At 38.1% G+C, this 20,944-nt stretch overlaps 1 protein-coding gene across 4 annotated transcripts in view; it reads right to left on the bottom strand.

Annotated features, from left to right (window-relative positions):
• Nucleotides 1-20,944, bottom strand: part of Gucy1a2 (guanylate cyclase 1 soluble subunit alpha 2) — a 479,074-nt gene that overhangs the window by 439,011 nt on the left and 19,119 nt on the right. For all 4 annotated transcript variants that reach the window (XR_008221288.1, XR_008221289.1, XM_052751411.1 and 1 more), the window contains exons 2-3: nucleotides 12,617-12,678; nucleotides 1,488-1,609 (exon numbers count right to left, since the gene is read on the bottom strand). Coding sequence is in view for 2 of the 4 variants with exons in the window: in XM_052751411.1 (XP_052607371.1) it covers nucleotides 1,488-1,609; nucleotides 12,617-12,678 (184 nt within the window). In the remaining 2 variants the exon portion in view is untranslated. The remainder of the gene's footprint in view (nucleotides 1-1,487; nucleotides 1,610-12,616; nucleotides 12,679-20,944) is intronic.

Here is a 20,944-nt window from a genome sequence, read left to right as displayed (position 1 = left end):
GAATCAAAACTATTTAAAAAATCAAAATGTCCTAACTACACTGATATTTAACTCATTATAGCAAAGAGGATAAGACAGCTTGTCATCTCTCTCCCTTAATTCTCTGCATTCATTTTGTCTCCCTCCTTATAGCACTAGCCAAATCCAAGCCATGCTACCAAGGGACAACATGTTCAAAACAATGTTCAGGCCCTTATGATACAAGCTTCACTACACCACTAAACCAGTATAATTTACAGTAAAATACAAAAAAAAAAAATGTCCTGTTTTGTAAGACTATATGCATGTTTTTAGCATTAATGCAAACTAGAAATAGGTTTTCCATACCATTGTTTTAAAAGGTAGATATTTTTTGGACAACTAAAATTAGACCATATCACAATGCAACAGATATTATGATCCAAATAATGAAGTCATTTAACACTTAAAGTCACAAGTAGGGAAGGCACCATTCACACCTATCATCTCTTCTTATAAGGACCTCTTGAGAGGAATTCTGCTGTGCTGTCACAGTGATTATCAGGACCCCAACATGATGTGAACAGAAACCAAGAAGCATGGTGTAGTCAGTATTTCTGCTTTGCAAACCTTGTGACAAATAGTGGGCACAAATGAAAAAATGTTATGTGTGAATATTTTTTTCACATTCATAGAGGGCCAAGAACCAGGCTTTGGTAAGTAACTATTTTTCAGGCCTTCAGTGCAAGAGGTGATAGAATCAACACAAAATGAAGGCGTTGCTGGTCTTCCAAAGTACCATTCATTCTTTTCCAAGGCATAAAGAAATATAGGGATCCCCCCAAAAACTGAATTAAGTTCATTTCAAAACCAGTAAGCAAAATGAAATTAGGAGATAATTTTAAATAACTTCTGTAAGAAATTAGGGCTAAACAGATTGCTGCTGTGACATCAGCTATACAGAGTGCTCTTGCACACCCACATCTTCATACTTTCCTAGAAGTCAGTTCAATTGTAGAATGGTGTGCATAGTTCCACTTATACCAGTACATTTACCCATGTTGGGAATATCCAGTCATGAAGGTAAATATTAGTATCTTCAATCTGCACACTCTAGGCCTAAGCCCAAGCACAGCACCCTGTAGATGACAAGCTTTAGTGATATGTTACAACAAGGGAATCCCAGAAATAAGAAAGTATGAGCTTGAGAAGAAAAAAAAGATCTTACATTTCAGGTGAAGGTAAGATGTAGAGTAACATGGATTATGTCAGGCTAATACCAACATCATAGAAATATTTTAAAACATTTCCCCAGAATGTAAGAATTTGCTGTAATGTTCTTGAATTTACAAGTAATTGGCTTGTTTGTAATTCCCATTTAAACATGTTCATGGATGTAAAACTAAATACTTAAAGACAAGTTCTCAGTCTCCAATTCCCACAATCTCCAAATAGAAATGATACACTGATACCTTTCCTTCCCATTCCACTTATATTATGTCAATTATATAAATATATAATTAATATACCGAGTACATTAGCAGTACACTGAAGAATTCCTGAGACATCTTCAATTTCCTCTTTGTTGGAATGGTCTGCATAGGAGCATCTGTTAGAGATATTGTGGAAATTCTTTTCTGTATCCCTATAACTAAGAAGAAAATAAAATTAGCACATGGAGGAATTTTGAAAACATTTGTAGATGCACTTATATCTACACCAAGTACATACAGTCTATGCTTTCAGGATAACCACCGATAAAATAACTGATTCTTTAAACATAACTCTGATATGTATAACCCACTATTCCCTTTAACATTAACAGTATAGGACTAGATCTGCAGGCAACTGTTCATTAGAAAATTCTTGGGGCTGTAGTAAAATCCATATGATATGAAGGAGAAGAGGGGAATAATGGGGAGAGAGCTTTAAGTGGTGGGAAGGATGTGAGGATTGGGTGGGGAGAAAAATAATTGAGGATGTTGAGAACACCAAATGCACATCTACTAGTTTGTAGGCTTTCTAGAGATTAAAACAGTGATATGAAGGGGTAAGAGAGGTTTAGGTGAATAGAGGGATTGTAGGATGGGGCAGAGGTGGGAGTTGAGGGAGATATAACTAACAGTAAGGATATTTGAAAACATCATATGGAAACCTATTTTTATGAGATTTTAATATATATATATTTATACACACATATTATATTCATAAAAAAGATTATCTGGAGTTTCCCTACACAGGAGACAATGCTCCTCTCAGAAGCCATATTTTGTCAATTAAAAACCCAGTGCTTTTACATAAGCCTCCAGATTTATGTAAAAGTTGTTCTGGAGATCACCCAAAAAATAGAGGCTATTCCCATTGTTCATGGTAAACCACTATAAACTGATATTAATATCTATTGCTGAACACATCATATACTTTGTTCATTAGACATGGTAAAATCAGGTTGGTACTGACCAGGAAGCTTCCTATCTTTTTGCTAGCTTTCATAGTACCAAAAGTTGCAATGCAGGCTGCTGGGAGGAAAAGTCATTAAGAGTCTTACCCAGTTGTGAACCCTGTGAGCTACTCATTTATGAACCCAGTAGGCTACAATGACAGTCAGCATAGCAAGACATGACCATATGTGCAGTAGTGGCATGAAAGTTAAAGATTAAAGAACTGCTTTCTTCTTGAATTTAAAGCATGCCTCATGAGAGGAAAGTCATGCCTGGTACTGTAAATCTGGCTAAGAACTCAGGGCTGGGGAAACCATAGGCCACAGACATGAATCTACTACTATTATTCTGCAGAATGGAGGAAGTATCAAACTAACCTCTAAATTTGTATTTGTATACACATGGAATAGTGAAACTCCCAAATCACATTAGTGAAGTTTCTTTGTTCAGTGGAAACTCACAACTGGTCAAAGTACAGAGAATAATTGTCAGTTATATGCCAGAAATGGGACATCTACATCACCCCCACCCAAAGATGTAGGGAATCATTGCAAAAGAGGGGGAAGAAAAATTGTAAAAAACAGAGGTTGGCTTCTGGACATGACAGGAATACTACACTCATGAACTCACAGCAGCTTCTTAACAGACTTATACAAGATCAAATCAGTCAACATTTCAGCATGGAGCGTGAGGGAGCTTAAAAGCCTTACTTCTTTTGCTTTTCCTGTACCTTTGGTATCTAGTATGATGTATTTGTTGTAGGAAATCCCCCACTGCCTATATTGTTAGGAGTCCCACAGATTCATCAACTGTTAAACTCAAACTTACACTGTAGACTCTCTAAGAGGGCTTCCAGACCTCTAATCTCGCACTGGAGACTTCACTGGTCCCAATTTTCTGTAGCTTCCAGCTTCTTAGACTGGACAGCAACTGGTTTAACTACAGTGTGTAACCAGCCACTATCAGACTATTCAGCTTCTGATCATATAAGCCTGTCTAATGCATTGTCTTTTATAAGTGTGTGTGTGTTTGTGTGTGTGTGTGTGTGTGTGTGTGTGTGTGTGTGTGTGTGTGTGTGTGTGTATCCATATATACCTACAAGGTAATTCTAATGCATACTAATATTTAAGAACCACTGGCTTCCAGTAATTTTTAAATCATTTTTCTATGATAAAAAGTCAGGACTCAGAAACATTAAATAGAAGCCTGGAAACCAGATCAAAATATCTCAGTAAGGGATGATGATGACAGTAGAGAGAAAAAGATTTATCACATAGCATGAATAAATTATTTTACTATTCATTTTCCCAACACAAATGGTCTCTATGAATAAATACATGAATGAGGGAAGGTATAAATTAAAGCATAGAATAAATATTTAAAGATGAAACACTTGTGGCTGAGAGGTTATTTTACTCCATAACAAGAGGGTCTATCTTCTTTGTGATCCTTTGAACAGATGCTCCTTGAATCCAGTGCTAGGTTCTGGGAGAAATGAAAAAGTCTCTAGCAGTTTCTATTGGCAACAGGTATAAGAATTCCAGAAATAATGTATACTATCCCAGATGTTGATATGTAAAGCAGATTAAGGGGCAGAGTTTTAAGAAAAGAAGAGGGAAATAGAAAGAACAGTCATTGAACCCATATTGAAAAATTAAAATGAGTCCATCCATACACTCTGTCATCTCTCCTGCTTTAACATTTCTGTATGTAGTATCTGAAAGCTATATTACTTCAAGACAAGCCTTCAAGACAAGCAGGAAAATAATCTTCTTAGACATATCTCTCCAAAAATAAAGAAAATAATGCTTGCTAGCACTTATTCTCCATTGCCTGAAATTCTCTTGACTGTAAAAAACACATTGCTTCACAGTTAGAGATAAAAGGCCCTAAACTGTGTTCTGTGAAGAGGAATAACACATAGGTGTGAACACATTAGTCCCAGTGTTAATATTAGCTTTTCTCCTTTTTCAGTTTTGTAAAGAGAAGTAGTCTTAGAGTCAAATGAGGAAGTTGAAAAGGAAGCTATAAGATGAGTGAAGTAGAAAGAAGGGACGATAGAGTCAAGAAAGGCAAGAACAATAAGACTGTTTCCAATTAGCTTCTTAATCTCCATAAGCATCAAGGCAAATAAAGGAATTAGTGGTCCATGTCCTAAAAGTCAGGCAAGCAAACATGTTGATAGTTCTGTTTTAATTAGGTTTCATATCAAGACACCTTGTTACAGTCAAATTATCCATAGCCCTTATATTGTGTTGGACAGAATAAACACCCTAGGTCATGTCATCATAAATAGAGAAGATAGTTAAGGTAGGTAGATAAAAGGGAACTCCATCCCACCAATGGCCAAAGGCAGCTCTGTTAACTATTACAATGAGGTTAATGATCTATTTCAATGGTAATGTAAGAGTCCAACTCCTAATTTGTTTCTGAGGCAGTTCAAGTCACAGATGAGAGAATTTCAACAATTTCTTAATTCCAAAACAATGACAGCATTCATAATTCCAAAAACAATTTCTTTGAGTTTGATGACTGGTATTATCATAAAAATATAGTAATAATAATAGATATGCAACACTTACAATAGTTAAAAATTGTTTTAAGTGTAAGAAGTAATCCACACAGCATACTTTGAAAGTAGCCATCACAACAACAGTGATTAAGTTTTATTTTAGAACGTTCAAGGAAAGATTAACTTGGTGTTCTTTAGCTCCATTAGGATAAACTATTTTAAATCACTAATTGCATCAAATTAAAACCCATATCATAAATTTAAATGTTTTTCCTAGGACTGAACTCTTGAGAATTAATGTGTCAAAGTTTCAATGCAATTCCCACTGAAAAGACAATCAACATCATCATCAAGTGATTAAAGCTCATGGTGTTATGTTAGGTTTTGAAGCCACTTTTTATTCTTATATATTTCTGTTTTATTTTTAATCACATTATATCCTAATAGCTCAAAATTTATTTCTGATACCCATAATGTAAAAGGATAATACTTCAAGAATTACCAGAGTTTGACTCTTCACAAAGACAAAACATTTGCGGTATATAGAAAATAATAACAAAGTATAGTGACAATATTTATTGTTTCTAATGTTAATTGATTTAACATGAAAAGCTGGATTACTCAAAAAATTAAATTAAATTTGATTTTTTGGTATTTGCCAAACTGCTATCTACTAGGGCCAATCAAAAGTGTCTACAAAGTACTTTCACTGAAATCATATCACCTTATCATAACATGTCTTTGATTTTGTTATTAATATAACCATTATATTTTACTAAAATTTCTCTGAACTGATGAGGCCTTGACTTCTTATTTTTTGGTGTAACATATTCTTAACACACACAATTATCAAAACCATTTGAAGAAATAAAGTATAACAGAGACAAACATGCAGCATGTTACCCTGACCAAACCAAGACCTAGCCTTAAAGTGTGATTTCAGTCAAACTCTATATAAGAATTCAAATTCCCATTCAAAGACTCCCTCTTGGTATCAAGAATTCTTCCCTTGTAGTAAAATAAAATTATGAGATTCAGTCTTGCAAAAGAAAGATAAGAACATTAGAAAGGGGTGGGGGTGGGGCAAAAAGAATTTCAATTTTTATTTAAAAGAATTAAAGAGGCCCCGGACTTCCCTTTTGGAGCACAGGTGAGTGGGGCCCTAGCTTGCCCCGGACCCCATCCCTGGGCACCAGCCACTCCGGGGAAGACCTGCCCAACTTGGCCCAGGTTCTGGCCACCGGGCAGGTTCCCTTCTAGCCCCACTGGGAAGGATCCCCTTCTCCAAGACCCCTGGCAGACCCTGCAGTCTCCACGCCCTGCCCCCACGCCCATCCGCCCGAGCCCCAAGCCTCTTCCTGAGACTTAGAGGCCGGCCCCCACATCCCATCCTGCTCCAGCAGGGAAGTCTGGAGAGAGAGAGAGAGAGAGAGAGAGAGAGAGAGAGAGAGAGAGAGAGAGAGAGAGAGAGAGAGAGAGAGAGAGAAGAGCTCCCATCCTGCCCCGGACTTCCAATTTGGACAAGAGAGCTTCCATCTGGACAAGAGAGAGAGACTTCCTGAATCTGTCAGCTCTGTCTGATTCAAGTGTGCGGATAAGGCCAAGAATGAACCACAAGGAGATGGGCAGACGTCAAAGCAGAAACATATACGACAAAATTAATAGCAATACAGCATCACCAGGCCCTAGCGCTCCTCCAACACCTAGACCTGAACATCAGAAATTGGAAGAAGCAGAAGAAAACAGCCTTATGAATGACATCATGAAGAAGCTAGAGGCTTGTGTAGAGGAAAAGACAAAAAAATGTGAAGAAGGCTGTAAACAACTAGAGGAAAGGGCAAACAAATTAGAAGAAATTAATAAAGTCCTGGAAGAAAACAATAAAGTACTGAGAGAAAATCAAGAAAAATCAATGAAACAAATGAAGGAAACAGTCTAAGACCTGAAAAGGGAAATAGAAAAAATGAAGAAGACAGAAACAGAGGGAATGCTGGAAATAGAAAATCTGAGTAAACGATTGGGAACTTCAGATGCAAGTATAATCAACAGAATGCAAGAGATGGAAGAGAGGATCTCTAGCGTTGAAGATACAGTAGAAGAAATAGATTCATCAGTCAAAGCAAACACTAAAGCCAAGAAAGTCATGAACCAAAATGTCCAAGAAATTTGGGACACCATGAAAAGACCAAACCTACGAATAATAGGGGTCAAAGAAGGAGAAGAATACCAACTCAAGGGCACAGAAAATATATTCAACAAGATCATAGAAGAAAACTTTCCCAACTTAAAGAAGGAAATGCCTATGAAGATACAAGATGCTTATAGAACACCAAACAGACTAGACCGCCCAAAAAAGTCCCCTCGCCACATAATAATTAAACAACTAAACATACAGAATATAAAGGCAAACCCATCAGAATAACACCCGATTTCTCAATGGAGACTTTGAAAACCAGAAGGACCTGGACAGATGTAATGCAGACACTAAGAGACCATGGATGTCAGCCTAGACTAATATACCCAGCAAAACTTTCAATCACCATAGATGGAGTGAACAAGACATTCCATGACAAAGCCAGATTTAAACAATACTTATCCACAAACCCAGTCTTACAGAAAGCACTAGAAGGAAAATTCCAACCTAAGGAAGTCAGATACACCCTCGAAAACACAGGCAACAGATAAAGCCACAGCAGTAAACCCCAACGTATAGAAGTACACACACATCACCACCAAAAAATAACAGGAATGAACAATCACTGGTCACTAATTTCCCTCAATATCAATGGACTTAATTCACCTATAAAAAGACATAGGCTTACAGAATGGATACGAAAGCAGGACCCATCTTTTTGCTGCATACAAGAAACACATCTCAAATTCAAAGATAGACACTACCTAAAAATAAAAGGTTGGGAAAAGACTTTCCAATCAAACGGTCTTAAGAAACAAGTGGGTGTAGACATCCTGATATCCAACAAAATAGACTTCAAACTAAAATCAATCAAAAGAGATCAAGAAGGGCATTACATACTCATCACAGGAAAGATCCACCAAGATGAAGTCTCAATTCTGAACATTTATGCCCCAAACACAAGGGCACCCACATATGTAAAAGAAACACTACTAAAGCTTAAATCACATATAAAACCCCACACATTAATAGTGGGAGACCTCAACACCCCACTTTCACCACTGGACAGATCTCCCAAATTGAAACTTAACAGAGAAATATAGGACTTAACTGACGTCATGACTCATATGGACTTAATATCTACAGAACATTCCATCCTAACAAAAAAGAATATACCTTCTTCTAAGCACCCCATGGAACCTTCTCTAAAATCAACCACATACTTGGCCACAAAACAAATCTAAACAGATACAAAACAATTGGAATAACCTCCTGTGTTCTATCAGACCACCATGGTCTAAAGTTGGATTTCAACAACAACAAAAACTACAGAAAACCTACAAACTCATGGAAACTGAATAATACCCAACTGAATCACCAGTGGGTTAAGGAAGAAATAAAGAAAGAAATTAAAGACTTCCTAGAGATCATTGAAAATGAAGACACCACATATCCAAATTTATGGGACACTATGAAAGCAGTACTAAGAGGGAAATTCATAGCACTGAATGCCCACATAAATAAGTTGGAGAAATCTCACACTAGTGACTTAACAGCACACCTGAAAGCTCTAGAACAAGAAGAAACAATGTCTCCCAGGAAAAATAGATGCCAGGAAATTATCAAAGTGAGAGCTGAAATCAATAAAATAGAAACAAAGAGAACAATACAAAAAATTAATGAAGCAAAGAGTTGGTTCTTTGAGAAAATCAACAAGATAGACAAGCCCTTATCCAAACTAACCAAAAGACAGAGAGAGAGCATCCAAATCAACAAAATCAGAAACGAAAAGGGGGACATAACAACAGACATTGAGGAAATCCAGAGAATCATCAGGTCATACTTCAAAATCCTCTATTCGACAAAACTGGAAAACCTAAAAGAAATGGATAACTTTCTGGATACGTACCACATACCTAAGTTAAATCAAGACCAGATAAACTATTTAAATAGTCCAATAACCCCTAATGAAATAGAAACAGTCATTGAAAGTCTCCCAACCAAAAAAAGCCCAGGACCAGATGGTTTCAGCGCAGAATTTTACCAGATCTTCAAAGAAGAGTTAATACCAATACTCTCTAAATTGCTCCACATAATAGAAACAGAAGGAACATTACCAAACTCCTTCTACGAGGCTACAATTACCCTGATTCCTAAACCAAACAAGGATACAACAAAGAAAGAGAACTACAGACCGATCTCCCTCATGAACATTGATGCAAAAATACTCAATAAAATACTGGCAAACAGACTCCAAGAACACATCAAAGCAATTATCCACCATGATCAAGTAGGCTTCATCCCACAGATGCAAGGGTAGTTCAACATACGAAAGTCCGTCAATATAATACACCATATAAACAAACTCAAAGAAAAAAACCACATGATCATCTCACTGGATGCAGAAAAGGCATTTGACAAAATCCAATACCCCTTTATGATAAAGGTCTTGGAGCGATCAGGAATACAGAGAACATACCTAAACATAATAAAGGCAATTTACAGCAAGCCAACAGCCAGCATCAAATTAAATGGAGAGAAACTCAAAGCAATTCCACTAAAATCAGGAACGAGGCAAGGCTGTCCACTCTCCCCATACTTATTCAATATAGTACTTGAAGTTCTAGCCAGAGCAATAAGACAGCATAAGGAGATTAAGGGGATACAAATTGGAAAGGAAGAAGTCAAGCTTTCCCTATTTGCAGATGACATGATAGTATACTTGAGTGACCCCAAAGATTCCACCAAGGAACTGACACAGCTTATAAACACCTTCAGCAACATAGCAGGATACAAGATCAACTCAAAAAATCAGTAGCCCTCCTATATACATTGGACAAAGAAACGGAGAAGGAAATCAGAGATACATCACCCTTTACTATAGCACAAATGACATAAAATACCTTGGGGTAACACTAACCAAGCAAGTGAAGGACCTATATGACAAGAACTTTAAGTCCCTGAAAAAAAGAAATTGAAGAAGATGTCAGAAAATGGAAAGATCTCCCATGCTCATGGATAGGCAGGACTAACATAGTAAAAATGGCAATCTTACCAAAAGCAATCTACAGATTCAATGCAATCCCCATTAAAATACCAACACAATTCTTCACAGACCTGGAAAGAATAATACTCAACTTCATCTGGAAAAACAAAAAACCCAGGATAGCCAAAGGAATCCTGTACAATAACACAACCTCTGGAGGCATCACGATCCCTGACTTCAAGCTCTACTATAGAGCTACAGTAATAAAAACAGCTTGGTACTGGCATAAAAACCGACATGTGGACCAATAGAATCGAATTGAAGACCCTGACATTAATCCGCACACCTATGAACATATAATTTTTGACAAAGAAGCCAAAAGTGCACAATGGAAAAAAGAAAGCATCTTCAACATATGGTGCTGGCAAAACTGGATATCAACATGTAGAAGGTTGCAAATAGATCCATATCTATCACCGTGCACAAAACTTAAGTCCAAGTGGATCAAGGACCTCAACATAAATCCAGCTACTCTGAACCTGCTAGAAGAGAAAGTAGGAAGTAGTCTTGAACGCATTGGCATAGGAGACCACTTCCTAAATAGAACACCAGTAGCACAGACACTGAGAGAAACAATCAATCAATGGGACCTCTTGAAACTGAGAAGCTTTTGTAGAGCAAAGGATATGGTCAACAAGGCAAAGCGACAGCCTACAGATTGGGAAAAGATCTTCACCAACCCCACATCTGACAGAGGACTGACATCCAGAATATATAAGGAACTCAAGAAATTAGACATCAAAATGCCCAACAGTCCAATTAAGAAATGGGCTATAGAACTAAACAGAGAATTCTCAACAGAGGAAGCTCAAATGGCCAAAAGACATTTAAGGAATTGCTCAACATCCCTAATCATCAGGGAAATGCAAATCAAAACAACTCTCAGATACCACCTTACGCCTGTCAGAATGGCTAAGATCAAAAACACTGAAGACACTTTATGCTGGAGAGGATGTGGAGATAGGGGAACTCTCCTCCACTGCTGGTGGGATTTCAAGCTTGTACAACCACTTTGGAAATCAATATGGCGCTTTCTTAGAAACTTGGGAATCCATCTCCCCCAAGATCCAGCTGTACCACTCTTGGGCATATACCCAAGGAATGCTCAACCACACCATAAGAGCACTTGTTCAGCTATGTTCATATCAGCATTGTTTGTAATAGCCAGAACATGGAAACAACCTAGATGCCCTTCAACTGAAGAATGGATAAACAAAATGTGATACATATACACAATGGAATACTACTCAGCAGAGAAAAACAATGACATCATGAGGTTTGCAGACAAATGGATGGATCTAGAAAAAATCATCCTGAGTGAGGTAACCCAGACTCAGAAAGACAAACATGGTATGTACTCTCTCATAGCAGGATACTAGACATGAAACAAGGATGACTTGTCTGCTACTCACATCACCAGGGAGGCTACCTGGAAAACAGGACCCCAAAAAGACACGGGGATCGCCCAATGACAGAGAAATGGAATGAGATCTACATGAACATGAGTGGGGGTAGTGAAAGGCGAGGGTTGAGGGAAAGAGAGCTTGGGGGAGCAGGAGATCCCAGCTGGAACAACAACAGAGAGGGAGAACAAGGAATAGGAGACCATGGTAAATGAAGACCACATGAGAATAGGAAGAAGCAAAGTGCTAGAGAGGCCCACAGAAATCCACAAAGATACCCACACAACAGACTGCTGGCAATGGTCCAGAGACAGCCTGAACTGACCTACTCTGGTGATGGGATGGCCAAACACCCTAATTGCCGTGCTAGAAACCTCATCCAACTACTGAGGGATCTGGATGCAGAGATCCATGACTAGGCCCTGGGTGGATCTCTGCGAGTCCAATTAGCGAGAATGAGGAGGGTTTATATGAGCGAGAATTGTTGAGACCAAGGTTGGATAAAGCACAGGGACAAATAGCCAAATGAATGGAAACACATGAACTATGAACCAATGGCTGAGGGGTCCCCACTGGATCAGGCCCTCTGAATGGGTGAGACAGTTGATTGGCTTGATCTGTTTGGGAGGCATCCAGGCAGTGGGACCGGGTCCTGTGCTCATTGCATGAGTTGCCTGTTTGAAACCTGGGGCCTATGCAGGATTGCTTGGCTCGGCCTGGGAGGAGGGGACTGGACCTGCCTGGACTGAGTCTACCAGGTTGAATTCAGTCTGTGGGCAAGGCTTTGCCCTGGAGGAGATGGGAATGGGGGTGGGGGGCTGGGAGGAAGGTGAGGGGGATGGGAGGGGGGAGAATAAGGGAATCCGTGGCTGATATGTGGAACTGAATTGTATTGCAAAATAAAAAAAAAAAGACCCATCTAAACACACAAAAAAAAATAAAATAAAAGAATTAAAGACAAATAAACCAAAGGACATCACTTAAGGTGTTTTTGTCAGTCCCAGCCTACATGTTAGGAAACAGACACTATAAAGTTGACTTCATACTAACTTGTAAGCTCAGCAGCTGCACTTGAGAAATCACTTTGAGTTTGTTCCATAAAAAAAATGCATTTTTACTCACCCAATAACTTGATGTTCATAATACTGCAATGTCCTCTTGAGAGTCAGCTGTATAGTCTGAGGCTACAATATGGTAACAAGAATGAAAACACATCATCAGCTCATCAGTGTGCTTCCCAATCAAGAACAGGCAGCTTTATCGCATAAAAGGTACTATTTTGCAATATTAATGCATTTTTCATCTAGCCATGTGTTTTCCCCAGAGGAACTAAATGAGGCAGTCAGTAATTGCCCAGTTTCCCAATGTTGAATACAATGGTATTTTCTGCATCATTCCCCCCAATTCTTTTGATGAGCTATTAATAAGTATTCAATAAAATACTCATTGACTGCAATGGAGGGTTTGGTAGCAATGGGAAAAGGCACTGCAGAAACATGGCTTGCAGCACTTACTAGGTACTGTGTATAATCCCTATAAGATAATGACCAGCTGAAAGTGCACACCTATATATGTTCTTTCATGTTGTAACAAGACTTGCAATGGTAGTCTGAAAGTAACAGTAAGTTGAGTTAAAATTGTTAACTCTATAATTATATACTTTAAGCTTAATGAACTTTTATTTTTCCATTAGTTTTGTGTCTAAATGGACTCATAGGATGGCCAGGGTGAGACAGGAAGTAGTAGCCAAGACTACATCAGCAGTACTTCAAGTCAGCCTAACTTCCTGTGTGTCCCAAGAAATATCAAGCAGAGGATTGTTCTTGTGTCTCATGGAAGGGCCACAGTTGCTTTGGATTGCCCACCTCATGTCTTCAAAAAGAAGTCTATAGTTCATGAATGAATTATATAATTACTTCCAATGGTAGGTCAAAACAGTTTATTAGTCCTAGATCAAAACATTATTCTCAGCTTTATCTAAACAGTAGGTAGGCCAAACTTGGAAAATCATACAAACAAATGAATGGAATACAAACATCTCAAAAACATTGGTTTTTATTAGGATGCTATGATAAGAAGTAAATTCTCAATGACAAAAGAGTGAATCTTTAAAACACAGACCCAGAGAGACTAGGTAACTAGGAGGGTTCCTAGGAGGATGCCGTATCTCCTATGATTGGAATGGTTTCTGTATTAATAGAAGAGAAGGAGAAATAGAAGAGATTTTGTGGACTGAGGAAGGGTGGGGACAGAAACATGAGTGATCAGGTTGCAGGGGAGGCCAAAAGGGGAGAGTTCTGAAGGAGACTACTGGAAAGTGGGCATTCAGTACACATGGGGGTGAGGGGGGTGAGCATTTCTGGGTCAGGTAAAAATCTGGTACAAAGAAATCTCCCAGGAATCTACAAGGCAGTAGCAGATAAGTAGCATGAACTGGCCATCCCCTGTAACCAGATTAGTGCCTAGCCCAATGGTTATCAAAGAGGCTTCATCCATCAACTGATGGAAACAGATGCAGACCCACAGCCAAACATTAGGCCGAGCTCAGGAAATCTGCAGAAGGGGAGAAAGGATTGTAGGAGCTAGAGGGGTCAAGGACACCACAAGAAAACTCACAGAATCAAGTAATCTGGGCCATAGGGACTCACAGAGACTGAACTGACAATGAGGGAGCCTGCATCTGACTGACCTAGGTACTCTGCATATATGTTACAGCTGTGTAGCTTGGTCTTGTGGGCCTCCTAACAGTTGAAACAGTGGCTGTCTCTGACTCTTTCACTGACTTTTGGGACCTGACTCCCCCTACTGGGCCACATTGCCCAACTTAATACATGGGGAAATGCTCAGTCTTAAAGCAACTTGATATGCCTTTTTTGTTGTTGTTGTTGATACTCATAGGATACCTGTCCTTTCCTAATCTGGTAGATTACTAACACAGAAACCCACAGGAAATAAGAGACTGTGGGGTGAGAGACTCTAAATGGGACAACTGTATCATAGTCCCATTCCAAAGGTTCAAGGATCATTGTGGAAGAAGGAACAGAAAGATTGTAAGAGCCAGAGGTAGTAAAATTATTTGTGAGACATGACAGGGCTGCTGCACACAGGAACAAAAAGCATTTGCAACTGCCTGCACAAAACCATGGAGTCCCACCCCTAGCTGAGGTGATGTTGGCAACTGATGGCTGCTGAGGGAGAGAAAGTCAGTTTTTTTTCAGGGAAGTGGCTCCTGAGAGAATACCCATGTTCTAGTAGACAATTCCACAACAACAAACACTCAAAGGTTCTAAGTGGACTCGGTGGTTTTTTTAAGTACATAATGTTGGAAAGGAAAGTGGGGAGAAGGATATGGAAGGGATTACATGGAGGGCAAATTTGATCAAAGCACATTATATACATATATGAAATTCTCAAACAATAAAAACTATAGTCAAAAAGAAATGAATCCATGAAATGCTTGGCAAAATATTGACCCATTATACCAAGGATAAGTTTCAGGAAATACATCTATAACACACATTCTTCAAAACTCAGGCATCACCACAGTTTGGTAATCTTAGGGACTACTACTAATTAATTCTACCAAACTAGTGTCTCTAAAAAGGTCATCTCTAGAAAAATCCAGTGCAGTGCTGGTTGTCTAAAAAAGAGTTAATAAGTATTAGTTTCTAGTTTCTAATCCTTTAAAGTGAATCTTTAGAGCATATAATTTAACAGGAGGTCTATGTTAATTTTCACCTGGACATAGACCATATTCATCTTTGTACAAAACATCAAGGATGAATTTGATGCTCTTCTGCCTCAGTTCTTTAATACACTCTTTTTGTGGGAAATGGTTGTTTCAAAGCCAAAAGTTGAGTTTAAAATAATCAATAAAACAGGGGTATTCACTGAGACACAGAAAAGTATGTGTGTCTATCTAAGAAGACCATTTCACTGTATAAATCTAAGGCCTTAGATACTGTCTTGACCTAGACAAAGCCAAGTCATAAATTAATTTTGAGGAAAAATCAGTCGCTACAAATTTAAAGTGAGACATTGTGCTCCCTTCACCTTCTGTGTTTGGATTTTGCCTGTCTTATATCTGTGCAGGCCCTGTGCTCACTTTCACTGTCTCTGTGAGTTAGTTTGTGTATCAGCCCTGTTGTATCTGGAAGACACAGTTTCCTTGGAGTCATCTATCAACTCTGGCTCTTACAATCTTTCTGCCTCTTCCTCTGCATAGATTCTTTCATTTATACCAGGTTGAAAAGATAAAGGAGATAGCAAACTAGCACAGAGATTTATAATAATTAGGGGGAGAATCAAAGTAGAATAAATAGAATATACCTAGGAAAGAAAAAAAAATCACCCTGAACCAAGAAATCATGAAGCACTTGAGAAATCCAAAAAGAATAGAGTACACAGCCCCGCTTCAGTGCACATGAAAAGAATACTCTCAGTCCAGCCATGGCCAGCTGAACTATTACTGGCTAAAGGCCCCTGGGATCTAATGATTGACAGTTTCTGAGTTAAAATAGTTTTACCTTTGACAGTGAATATCACAGAGGAATTCTCTTCCAATATCCAAAGCATGGAACAGAAAGCAAGAACTAGAGTGCACATGGCCAGCAATGACTAGAATGATCACATTTGTCCAAAGGACATTATTTCCCTACTAGAAATGTCTACATCATTAACAAGCACATGTTTGTGAAAGGATCTCCGCTTGTTAAAGAACTGGCTTTTGTTCTTGTGTGAAGCAATCACCTCCACAGTTGGTAGGAGTCAGGCTTACAATTCACAAACATATTAAATAGAATGATTCTCGAGGTACAGCCAAAAAGCCTTTAGGATGGTAAACAGTTCTTCACTTGCTCTTTTTTGCCACAAGTTAGTGGGCACATTCTAATGGCTTAAACCAGGAACAGAGGGGCTGCAAGGTATTTCCCTTGAGGCAAGGAAAACTTCAACACCATGCTGATCCCTCGGTATGTCTTAGAATAATGGATTCACTTCTGTTTTCCAACTTCACTTCATGGCCTCAACCCAAAGTGTTATCAATGAGAGACAAACATATCTACATAGTCTCATGGTGTCTCTTTTCTGAATAAAGAGTATGAAATGAAAGTCTATAAATAGGTCCCTTCTAAGGGTGGCTTCTGCTCTGAGGAGAGTGACTACTTCTTCACCAAGCCTTTTCTGTGGAGGGACTAGGAGACAGTTCAGTGGGTACAATGCTTAGTAAGCAAGGCATGTCAGCATACCTCAGTTACTCAGGAGGCATGGACACAGAAAGATTGTGGGAATTCACTGGACAGCTAGTTTACCTGAATCAGGAAGTTACAGATACAGTAACAGTTTCTCAAATAAATATTTAAAATGTTTTTAATTTAAAAATAAATGAAAATTAAAAATGAAATTAAAATACAGTGTTGAGAAAGACAACTGACTTTGACCTCTGGCCTCCACACATAAGCCTGTAAAAAACACACACACACACACACACACACACACACACACACACACATTTATACCACGTGCATACATGCACACCTGTAACATACAAATATATACTTATACACACACCTGCACTACACAAAAGCACACACATATGCCTGTACAACAATACAGCATAAGCCTACATCTCACACACACACACACACACACACACACACACACACACACACAAAGTTGTACCACACATATACACACAAATACATACATACACACACACCTGCACACCATATGTGCCTGTACAACACACACATGCATATGCCTGCATCACACACACACACACACACAGACACACACACACACACATATACACATAGCTGTACCCCATAAACACATGCCTATACCACACAGATATATACACACACCAATATGCCTATACCACACACATATATACACACGTCTAAACCACACATACATGCACACACACATCACTGTACAACACACACATATGCTTGTACACATGCATACATATACACATGCTTGCACTACACACATACACACATATGCCTGTACAACAGACATACACAAATATGCCTGCACCACACACACATACACACATGACTATATTACACACAAAAACACAAACACAAATGTATATGCTTATAACATACATATACACCTGCACCACACACACACACACACACACACACACACACACACACACACACACACACACAAATTTATATGATTGTAACACATACACACTCACAGATGAAATTTTAAAATATCCTACACTGTCAATTAAGCATCTTCTCTGAAGGATGGAAACTTTTCAAGAAAAACAGAATGCCACATCAAACTACCAGCAGTACTAGAAGTCTAGTTGATCAACAAATGCAAAATTGCCAACCATACAAAAAAGAGCTAATTGAAAAGTAAAGGTGCATTATATTATAACTGGAGTTCTAGTCACAGTAGTAGAACATCTGCAAGATTTCAACCAACATCTATGTCATTCTCCCTGTAAAGGTTTGAATGATCCCACAAGAAGAGAGAATTAAGTATAATATAATGCTAACTGACACATAGGTAAATTCAAAGTTATAACATTTTTGTAATTAAAAGCATGCAAAGCACAGAGGGTCTATCATTCTATCTATTGATTGTAAGTGGATATACTTAACATATAATCAATATAATTAAGTCTTTCTATACAAAGTGTGTCCCTTTTCTAAGTCTTTTGTCCCTTTGTTACTTTACTTCAATGGTTTCTAAAAATAGCTATTAAATTCCAATTTGATACAAGACCCAATTACAATCAATACCAATTTAAAATGAGGACTCTTGAAAAAAATTAGAAGCAAAGGCTTATTTATTTAGCCTTTCTCTCTACCTTCATGCAACATCAAATTTAAGTCACCCGAGACTTTATGATGCTTGGTAACATAACTAATAATACCACCTTTGCTTTGTATTACAACTCACAGTTAATATATCACTTTCTTTGTCTTTATCCTACTAGATGTTCACAGCATCTTCCTGAGTCTCTAATTTAATTATCTACATTTGACAGATGGGGAATCAGTGAGGTTACAATGTTTTAAGTTTGTGTCTTCTGTTTTCACTTCAGCTACTGAGCTGTAAAAAAAGCATAAACCAAAACACTGGTCCCCCATGTGTTTTCTTCACAAATTGATGTTTCCATCAGTAATTGGTTTCACTTTGGTAATCATTAGGAAATGCTATCTAAATGAAACTCCTTGTTTACCTTTAACTGTTATCTTTGAAGTCTATGGGAATGATGTTAGCAAATTGTCCTCTCAAACTTGTAACTGTTGCGGCAGTGACTTAAGAAACTGCTTAACTTTTGTTAAGACCATTATTTTCTAGACAGAGATTTCAGGAGATCGTGCTTGACTGCTCATCATCTTGCCTAGTCTGGCTCAGTTGAATGAAATGAAATTATGAAATGAGATAGCACTGTTTTGAGATGTTTTGTCAGGAAAGTCGATTGTGCCATATCAAATGCCACTGGGAGACCTGGATACAGTGCTGAATTACTAACCAAATGGAATCTCACAGTTAACACAGAGTTGACTCAGTTCACAGAGAGACTTATGCTTCAGACATCCAAGCCAAGTACTGTAAAAGGAGCTAACAATGGGTAAGGTTCTGAGTGTCCAACATGGGATCCAACATCTTATGTGCCTCCAGTCAGTTTACCCTTATGGAAGGCCTTCTGGAGAGGAAATAGATAGTAGCACTGTAATTTTATAAATGTGATAATCTGAGATCCAGAGAACTTGAAAAACCAGCCAAAGTCACTTTGGTAGCATGTATCTGAGTCAATGTGATTGAGGTCTAACTGCTTCCAAATATGGAGATTCTTACTGTCTCCAAAGTAATTTTTCCTTCATCTTCTCAAATACACAGAATACTGTAGTTGAAAGGGATTCACCTAACTATGCTATATGATTTGAAATGTATTTTTATTTTTCTGAGCCTTAAAACCCTTTCTTTAAATGTAAAAATATGGATATCTTTAAGTAACTATTTCTCAGTATTGTTAATACAACAAAATAGAATGAAACAATAAAGTAGCATACAAATGTGCTATGTAGTGGCTGATAAAGTAGTCAAAAGTTATTCAACTGAACAAACCTGACTCTTAGAGTTTTAACGTAATTGGCCCCCATAAGCTCATAGGGAGTACACTATTAGGGAGTGTGTCTTTGCTGAAGTAGTTCTGACTTTGTTGGAGGAAGTGTGTCACTATAGGGGCAGGCTTTGAGGTCTCCTATACTCATTACACCTCAGTTCACTTCCTGCTCCCTGGCAATCAAGATGAAGAAATCTCAGCTCCTTCTTCAGCACCATGTCTGCCTGCATGCTGCAATGCCCCACCATGATGATAATGGACTAAACCTCTGAAACTGTAAACCATTCCAATTAAATGTTTTCCTTATAAGACTTGCCATGCTCATGGTTCCTCTTCACAGCGATAGGAACCCTAACTAAGACACTGACCATTTCTAATATCTAGGATTACTGCCAGACCTGCCTCACAGCTCAAAGACACAAACCAGTAAACATTTTAAGGATAATTACAGCCTTCTTTTAGAGTTCCTATTGGATTTCAAAGGGCCTTGCATAAAAAATAACTTCTTTTATTTTTAAGTCTTTTAAGGAATCTGAATATACCCAGTGAATTTTTTATTGCTTCCAACATTGGGAGGGGCTACATTGAAGTGTCTCCCAACAGATATCTATAAATAAGGAAAGCACAATTTCTACCTATTAAATACTAAAATTAATACATGAAATGCTAAGATAATTTGTCAACTCTAAATGTGCTGACTTCAGTGATCATGTGTAAGGTAAAAATTTAGTCTATTCACTTTCACTAGAATTTAGTCTAGTCACTTTCCAGGGTGAAGCCCCATACAGGAACAGGGGCTAAGGTAAAGAAGGCAACCCCAGGAAGAAAAAGAAAAACAATCATGTGTGGAACAGATCTAAATTGTTTGGGATAGTATGAATCCTCTGTTATGTTGAGGAATACTCCTCTAATAAAGAACACCCTTCAAACATCATATTATAAGGGGATCTTATGAAAAGACTTGCAGTATCAGCTCTCAGTGACAACATCTCCCCTACAACTGGGAGCAAAAAATTTAGAATAATCTCAGATAGGAGCAAAGAATTTGGAATAAAGTCATTTTTCTTTGGCTCTACATAGATTAAAGCAAACTTCTGATTATAGTTTGGTTTGTCAAACAGCCTGAGCAGTATGAATTATGCTGACATTGGAGACCTTGAATAATGAGATTCATTTCACAGCTACAGATTAATGTAACTAAGTAAATTGTCATTCAGATGCCAACTACAGTGCCATGGGCATTTTGTTTAGCCAGTTTAGTCAATAGCTTAGAGTGTAATCATTTTAGACCCTGATAAAAGTGAGTCCTTGAGGTTTGAAGGAAAGTTTCAGGTGCTGAAAAATGCCAGAATCAT

This window comes from Peromyscus californicus, unplaced genomic scaffold (genome assembly GCF_007827085.1).
Source record: "Peromyscus californicus insignis strain IS unplaced genomic scaffold, ASM782708v3 Scaffold_11__1_contigs__length_118956290, whole genome shotgun sequence".
Classification (NCBI taxonomy): Eukaryota; Metazoa; Chordata; class Mammalia; order Rodentia; family Cricetidae; genus Peromyscus; species Peromyscus californicus.
Note: the sequence above shows the minus strand (reverse complement) of the source record. Positions and strands in the feature narration are given on the sequence as shown.